Source organism: Cyprinodon tularosa, unplaced genomic scaffold (assembly GCF_016077235.1).
Source record: "Cyprinodon tularosa strain WSP-4 unplaced genomic scaffold, ASM1607723v1 ctg198, whole genome shotgun sequence".
In the NCBI taxonomy this organism is placed as follows: Eukaryota; Metazoa; Chordata; class Actinopteri; order Cyprinodontiformes; family Cyprinodontidae; genus Cyprinodon; species Cyprinodon tularosa.
The window spans coordinates 472,988-480,966 of record NW_024038724.1 but is presented as its reverse complement, the minus strand read 5'-3'; the positions used below and the strand labels follow the sequence as shown (position 1 = coordinate 480,966).

At 41.8% G+C, this 7,979-nt stretch overlaps 1 protein-coding gene across 1 annotated transcript; it reads left to right on the top strand.

Moving 5' to 3' along the window:
- The first annotated feature begins 759 nt into the window (after positions 1 to 759).
- sarm1 (sterile alpha and TIR motif containing 1) lies at positions 760 to 7,710 on the top strand. Its single transcript, XM_038284016.1, has 8 exons — positions 760 to 1,777; positions 2,975 to 3,593; positions 3,689 to 3,901; positions 4,119 to 4,210; positions 4,296 to 4,622; positions 4,713 to 4,902; positions 6,901 to 7,022; positions 7,170 to 7,710. Exons 1-8 carry the CDS (start codon positions 1,320 to 1,322, stop codon positions 7,279 to 7,281), a joined length of 2,133 nt encoding a protein of 710 aa, XP_038139944.1. The 5' UTR covers positions 760 to 1,319; the 3' UTR covers positions 7,282 to 7,710.
- The last annotated feature ends 269 nt before the right edge of the window (positions 7,711 to 7,979 follow it).

Below are 7,979 nucleotides of genomic sequence, written 5' to 3'. Positions count from 1 at the left end.
AATAATTCACCCAAATTATTCATAACTAACCAAAAACAGCCAAAAAAAACCTATAATAATAATCATAATTATAAAATAATAATTATATAAAAAATAACAATCTCATAACAGATATCAAACAATAAAGTAAAATAAAATTAGCTAGATTATGCAAAAAAAAACAAAAAAAAAACTTAAATTATTAACAAAAAATAATTGGCTCCTACAATTCCCAGTTGTGGATGTTTTTCCACAATTACTTGACAAAAACACTATGGTTAATAATGCACATCATACTAACATTAAAGATGATAAGTACAGAATTCATGCTCTTTTCAGAACAAGATGTTGTGTTTTATGTGGTAAAGAAAATATGATGTATCTGCAAGTCATCTAGGAGTCTTCAGTGAAATCATAGAAAAACAACAATTTTAACAAAAACACATTATATAATACATTTATGTAGATTTTGGTTCTTGTAAATATCAATTTTATGCAGAATGATTATTGATAAAAGTAGGTAAGTATTGACAATGGAAAAGATGTTTCGCCCCGAGAACCTGAAATATACCTTTTATCAAGATGAATGTTTAAATATATATTTTTATTTGTTAGCAAAGGCTGTAGGAAAGTATAGATTGTCTTTATTCGGAAAATATGGATGTCGTGCTCTTTCATTTTCTTGTTGGAACAGTTGACCCTATTGGTTATTGCCTGGCCACCCTTAGAAAGATTTTCTGGCTACGCCTCTGACTCAGCAGGGGGCCTGGAGACTGTGCGCGCTCTGCGCATGCGCTGACCGGCTGAACCAAAGGTAGAGAAAAGGAGGATGGAGACTGTGTGCATGATTTATCCGAAACGTCTAAAACTAACTGAATGATATTATTATAGGAGTCTAGGGCTGCTCTATGTAAGTGCTACAGTTGATATTTATGCTTTATAAAGCCGTTATAGATATCTGGTTGCTGTGGAAACGAGGACTATGACATCTCATCCTTTGTCTCTGAACGAGGAAATACAATATAAGTTGCGTCCTGCTGAGGAAAAATCTTTGCTTCTTTGACATTTTTGATCGTTGGATTTTATTTATTTTATTTTTTTTTTTTACAGAAGTACATAGAAATGTTAATCGTGGAAATAGATTAAGCATCCTCCGAGTTCAGGATCTGCTATAGAGGTGATGCAATGTGATGAAAGCCATCAGGAGTTATCTGTGTATCTTTATGATTCAGTATTTGCTTTAATTTGGTCATTTTAAAAATCTCCTGGACCAATCAGTGCATCGGGCCGATCTGTAAACGGCTGCAGGCCAGGATCTCCCTCTGTTTATCAGTCAGTAGATGCTCTTGTTGCTGACGCTCTTCCTGTTCAGGCTCCACCGACACCTCGGCCTCATGTTCAGCTCAGACAGACTCACTGTCCCGGAATATGTCAGCCGGCTGCAGAGAGGGAGGAGCGGCTCTGAGCCCAAGCCGGTCTCCCCGGGGCTCAGCGCAGACGTCCAGGCGGTCCTGAAGGACTCCCTCCCCGCCCTGCGGGAAGCCATCAGGAGCCTCAGGACAGCCAAAGAAAACTGCGACTCAGACGAGACCCGCAGGGCCGTCGCGGAGATCTACCAGCTGGTGGAGGAAGCCTGGGTGCTGCCCACCGTGGGCCGTCAGGTGGCGGAGGAAATCTGCAACAGGATCCGGCTGGATGGAGGCCTGGAGCTGCTGCTTCAGCTGCAGCAGACATCAGCCTTGGAGATCATCTATGAGTCTGCGAAGCTGCTGGAGCAGATCCTGATCTCAGAGAACAGGTAGGGATCCAGCCAGTCTGTAAAATTCTATTCAGTTTATTTATTTACAGTTTATTTACAGTTACACCAGATCATACAGTTTAATTGATTAAAAGTTTTCTATCTGAGGAAAACCAGTTGATTGCATGCAATCCCTCACTAAGCATGCTTGTAGCGACAGTGGAGAGGAAGAACTCCCTTTTAACAGGAAGAAACCTCCAGCAGAACCAGGCTCAGTGTGAGTGGCCATCTGCCGAGTTCTACTGGGATTCAAGGAGACAGAAGCAGAGATACAAATGAAGTTACAATTGCCTTAATAATGACACTGTGTCACAAGAAGGCAGGTTGAGTGTAAATTGCAGAGTCAGTCACTGAGAATTTCTCTATTTTGGGGGATAAATTATTTTATTTATGTCTCTATTTTCAGTTTTGAATTTCTTATGCTTAATGACATTGTTTTAACCACTCCAAATTTAAAATCTGGACCTTTTATATCTCTAATTTGGGTAAGCCATTCCAAAAACTTAAAATAAGTAACTTTTCACCTAAAATTCAGTCTTTAATGTGAATTCTGTCCTGTCATAGCATCAATGTGAATCCCAGCTTTAAACGTGAATCTATGGTTTGAGTTCGATATGAAGACTTTAGAGGCATTTCTCCAACTTATTTGTTCCACACGTTTATTCTGTGCATTGCAACTGAACTGGAAGTTAAACCGCCAAATATCACAGTGCTTGATGATGGGTGAAATCTTTGTTTTGGTTTGAAAGCCTTACCTAAACTTCTTCAACCTTTACTTCTCTAAGCACATGCCTATCAGCCAGGAGGCTTTTGCCCTGTCTATGTAAGCAGCTGCAAGTATCACAGATGGTTGTGGACACAGGTGTTTCAACAGGAATGTAATCCCAAACACAATCTCCTGTTTTGGGACAGTTACAGCGAGTTAAGCTTCTGGATCTCCACCTCGTTGAACATTTGTGGATTCTGCTTTAAAGCTGGGTCATTGAATTTGTTACCATCATGTTTCAAAGGTGTTATTGGAAAAAGCAAAATTTAGATTGTTGTCCATGATAAGTGGATGAAAACCTCCGATTGGAGGAGGACATTTGGGAAAATAAGCAGAGCTGTTGTTAGATACGTATATTTAACTGGTAAATCTTTTGTTAGTTAATTTGGTGTCTCCCCAGTGTTCTAATTATCTCATCCTTCTGCTGACAGGGACTATGTTGCTCGCATCGGTCTCGGGGTCATCCTTAACCTGACTCGACAGCAGGACGATGCCCAGCTGGCTCGCAGCGTCTCTGGCATCCTGGAGCACATGTTCAAACACAGTGAGGAGACATCCGTCCAACTTATCTCCAACGGCGCCCTGGACGCCCTCCTCTTCTGGTGCAGGGGCACGGACCCCACCGTGCTGCGGCATTGTGCCGTGGCGCTGGCCAACTGCGCAATGTACGGTGGCCACCGCTGTCAGCGATGGATGATTGAGAAGCAGGCGGCCGAGTGGCTCTTCCCTCTGGCTTTTTCCAAAGAGGACGAGCTGATCCGCTTCCACGCCTGCCTGGCTGTGACAGTGTTGGCAGCGAACAAAGAGATCGAGAAAGAGGTGGTGAAGTCTGGAACCCTGGAGCTGGTGGAGCCTTTTATCGCCTCTCTGGATCCAGATGATTTCGCTCGCTCTTTGTTGGACAGTGCAGATTGCATGCAGGGAAAGACAGCATCTGACCTCCAGCACCTCTTACCATTACTAGATGGAACGAGAGTGGAGGGAAAGTGTATTGCTGCCTTTTATCTTTGTGTTGAAACCAGTATCAAGTCCCGCCAGCGCAACACCAAGGTACAATCACTTTACCTGCCACAAGCCCCAATTTATACCCGTGTGTGTGGAAGTTTTGGTGCATTACTATAATTCTCATCTTCATTTTTTAAAAGATATTCCAAGAGATTGGAGCTGTGCAGAGCCTCAAAAGAATCGTCATGTACTCCAGTAATGGCACCGTCTCCAGTCTGGCCAAACGGGCGCTGAGTATGATGGGAGAGGAAGTCCCAAAACAGGTCTTGTCTTGTGTGCCCAACTGGAAGACCTTCGAGGTGCAGACATGGCTGCAGCAGGTTGGCTTCAGTGCCTTCAGTGACCGTTTTCAGGTAGGTCTTAGATCAGACTAGAAGACTTCACAAAAATACACTTTGGTTCGCTGTGAAAATAAATAGTCAGAAAAATTTCCAACCGATGGTTTCTATGAGATCAATTTACCTGTATGCAATACTTTGTGTCAATCTGTTAAAAATGCAAATCAGATAAAAGGTTAAGGTTGCTAAGACACTGTAAACCTGCTCTAATTCCCACTCGTGCATTCTATAGGAGCTTCAGGTGGATGGAGATCTGCTGCTGAACATCACAGATCAAGAACTAAGCTCTGATCTCGGCATGGCTGCAGGTCTCACCCGCAAAAGGCAAGTAGCTAAGACCCTTCGCACCAAAACACTGAGGTAAAACAGCACGTGTCTGAAAGAAAGCAATGCTTTGGTCTACCTCTAGGTTTCTGAGAGACTTGCATGTGCTGAAGACATACGCCGACTACTCCACGTGCGACCCCAACAACATGGCTGACTGGTTGGTTGAGGTGGATCCCCGTTTTCGAAAGTACACCTATGGCCTTGTCCAGTCAGGAGTGGACCGCAGCAACGTCCAGCTCCTTACTGACCAGCAGCTGCAGCACGACTGTCAGGTTGAGAATGGAGTCCACCGAGCAAAGATACTGTCGGCCGCCCGCAGGCCGCAAAAGCCGTGCCACACAGACGCCCATCCTGCAGGACCCGACGTCTTTATCAGCTACCGTCGGACCACCGGCTCCCAACTGGCCAGGTATAGATTTACAGGGAATTCAAATGTATTTGCACACACAACCAAGTTATGGGAAAACAGACATTGAAGTTGGTTTTCCTTGTCATCCAGCCTTCTGAAGGTGCACCTACAGGTCAGAGGTTACAGCGTGTTTATAGATGTGGAGAAGCTGGAGGCTGGGAAATTTGAAGACAAACTGATTCAGAGCGTACAGAGGGCCCGCAACTTCATCCTGGTCCTCTCAGCCAGCGCGCTCGATAAGTGCATGGGTGACACCGATATGAAGGACTGGGTGCATAAGGTCAGGAGATTCATCTATTCTCTTAAACATCTACTGTTAGCTGTATTTTCTAACAATGCATCTAAATCTCTAACGTTGAGGGATCTTTGGTGTATTAAATATCGAGCAATTGATGTCTGTATTTTGGTCCAAATGTATCTGCAGTAACCTTGAGGTGTAAACATGAAAAGAGTTTGTTGTTTTAGGTGTTTTATTTGTCTGTGTAGATTTTTTTTTGTTGCTTCTATTCAGTATATTTATTTTGTGGCAAAAAATCCATCAGATGGAATCTTATGGTACTTTAGAAGATAAACAGGTCTGCCTCATGTTCAGTTGTTTTTAAAGCCGCCTAACCCAAGACCAGATAATTAAAAGGCTATTTTCAAGTATCAACATATTCATTGTAAAGTTTCTGTTGCTGCAGTTGTTTAAAGAAAACCACCAAACCACAAACGCGTTGGTCTGGCGTTTCTGTGAAGAAAAACGTTATACAAGTCTAAACATGTGGAAAAGATACTTTTTTTGAACTGACAAGTCCTGTCACATGTTACAGCTCTGATTCAGGAGCAGCAAATGAGAGAGGTGAGATGAGGCAAAATCAACTAGATTTTTTGAAAGAAATTAAAATAAAAGAATGAAAGACTTGGAGCAGGAAACCGTATCTGATACAGGAGCCAGGGCTGGAGCAGAACCTGAATCTGGGACTCTTTATGTGCTGGATTGATGAGAGTCCGCGATGAAGGAGAGCAGCACAGAAAGGGACAGGAAAGAACATGTCCCTGCAAAACACAAAACATGGGCAGAGACTGTCAAAAAAGTCTTTGGAGTATGTATGTTTCTTTTGAATAGTCCATCAGTTCGGAAACGATGGGATGTTACGTTGCATAATGATGGGAAAGTTAGTTTTCCTTAACATCACGATCTAATCTATTGATATCTTATTTATTTACACCTTAATTCTCATATATCAAGGTCCCCAAAGTTCAAATCTCATGTTTACATGTTTTTACGATCACTGCAGAGACAGATCTCAATTGGAAGAAACTGTTAAAACGATGTTTTAACATCAATTTTCTAAATTCTTTTGTTTTTTGGCTAACAAAACATGCTGTAAATCACCTTGAGCACAGTATATCCACTGTAAAACATGATAGTGGTCATGCTCTGATCATGCATTGGGATCTTATTCCTGCAAATAAACAGGAAAACAGTGCATGAGGCAATGGATGCACCGATTTATGCTGTACTGGCATATACTAAAAAAACTAAATCAGCTGAACTTGGTTAAACTTCAAAGGTATATACTTACAGAAATGTGATGTTCTGCTATATATATTTTTTTAATTATTAGTTTTATTTCTCTGCATTGTACCTAAGGTCATATTCTACATGTCATGTTACTCCTTCTGACATCTTCTCTAGATGAATTATTAAGTTAAAGGAACAGTACACCCAAAACATGATTAGCCTTCATTTTCTACTCACCCCCATGCTAAACAACACTCTGGAGTACTTTTTTGATATTTTGATAGCTGAATGCGCACTTTCATCTGGTTTGGTCTGCTGCGGTTTCCGTAGACTCGTGAACGCTCTTTTAGGAAATCCTATACACTACTGTTTATGCTCTAAAAACATTCTAAATGACTTTGTTTCGAGTAAATTATGGACACTACCCACTCAGGACACTTGGAATACATTGGACGAGCAGTATGGAGGAATATTGACACGTTTTTTGTGGACTTTTATGGACCTTTCTGCCTCGGGCACCATAGACCTCCATTATTTGAATGTCAGCAGACAGCAAGAAGCCTCCCAGATCTCCAGATGCATTTGAGATATCAAAAAAGTACTCCAGAGTGTTGTTCAGCATGGGGGTGAGTAGAAAATGAAGGCTAATCATGTTTTGGGTGTACTATTCCTTTAAAACAACAAATGTCTGAAGGCTGAACTATACATGTAATTGATTCCATCCCTTTGTGCCCTTTAAAATGTCATATTTAAAAGGTTGTTTTATTGCAGGAAATAGTCACGGCTCTGGCTGGTAAGAAGAACATTGTCCCTGTCGTCGACAACTTCCTGTGGCCAGACCCCACATCTCTACCAGAGGATATGAGAGCTATTCTCAACTTTAATGGCATAAAGTGAGTTTTACTAGACAGAGCTTTATATATTTCACTTATAATTTGTTTTATATTTATAGTTCTGCACAACTAACATAATCCTCGTAAGGTGTTTTGTAGATAAGTAAAATACCACAGAATTGAACTTGAGCATTTTTTGTGTTATAGATGGTCCCATGAATATCAGGAGGCCACGATCGAAAAGATCATCCGCTTTCTTAAAAGACCCCATGATGCAACTGACACCTCAGATGAATCCAAAGCGCAGAAGAAGAAATGAACGGATTCCAAGAAGCACTTCTAAGACTGTGACGCCATCTTCCAGCGAACAGCTGTCAGACAGCTTTCCCTGCTCTGCCCAATAGCATGTGAAGTATAATGTGTAGTCTGCTTAAACAAACGCCCCTATGACCAGATTTAACTGTTAAACCAGGAGGCGATTCAAAAAGGGAATTGCAGACTGTATGTAACTACGTTTATGCCTTTAATGTTACTCTTCACTAACTGCTGTATTGGTATAACCACGTTCAGTATATGCCTTTCTGAATCTCAGGAAAACAAGTGATAGACCAGCTTCACCCAGAGACATCATCAATAACAGTTTCTGAAGGCTCCACCAATCCTTCACTCCCTACGTTATTACATACTGCAATAGTCCTTTCTGTAACGTGTATATACAATAATAAATCAGCCTAGGCCTCTGATATGACTCTGCTGTCTTAGATTTTATACTGTTATTAAACAGAAAGCTTTTTTTTAAATCTAAGCTGCAGGGGTGACATCTCTTGTCATCAGCTCAGAGGATTGGACCCAGAATTCAGACGAGACAGACAGTGATAACTTAAAGGCGTTTATTAAAAGGCTGGGTGTGTTTGCTCATCAGCTGGGGCAGGATCACTGGACACGCTGCGGGAATGCAGGCACAGATCAATGACTTCTGAAACTCCAACGGAGAACCACAACGAGCTTGAAAGTCAC

What these genes read in the sequence shown, in the direction of transcription:
- sarm1 (XM_038284016.1), top strand. Translation starts at nt 1,320, where the DNA reads ATGCTCTTGTTGCTGACGCTCTTCCTGTTCAGGCTCCACCGACACCTC. An exon ending in CCTTCAGTGACCGTTTTCAG is followed by an intron (nt 3,902 to 4,118) that starts GTAGGTCTTAGA and finishes TGCATTCTATAG; the next exon opens with GAGCTTCAGGTGGATGGAGA. An exon ending in TGAAGGACTGGGTGCATAAG is followed by an intron (nt 4,903 to 6,900) that starts GTCAGGAGATTC and finishes GTTTTATTGCAG; the next exon opens with GAAATAGTCACGGCTCTGGC.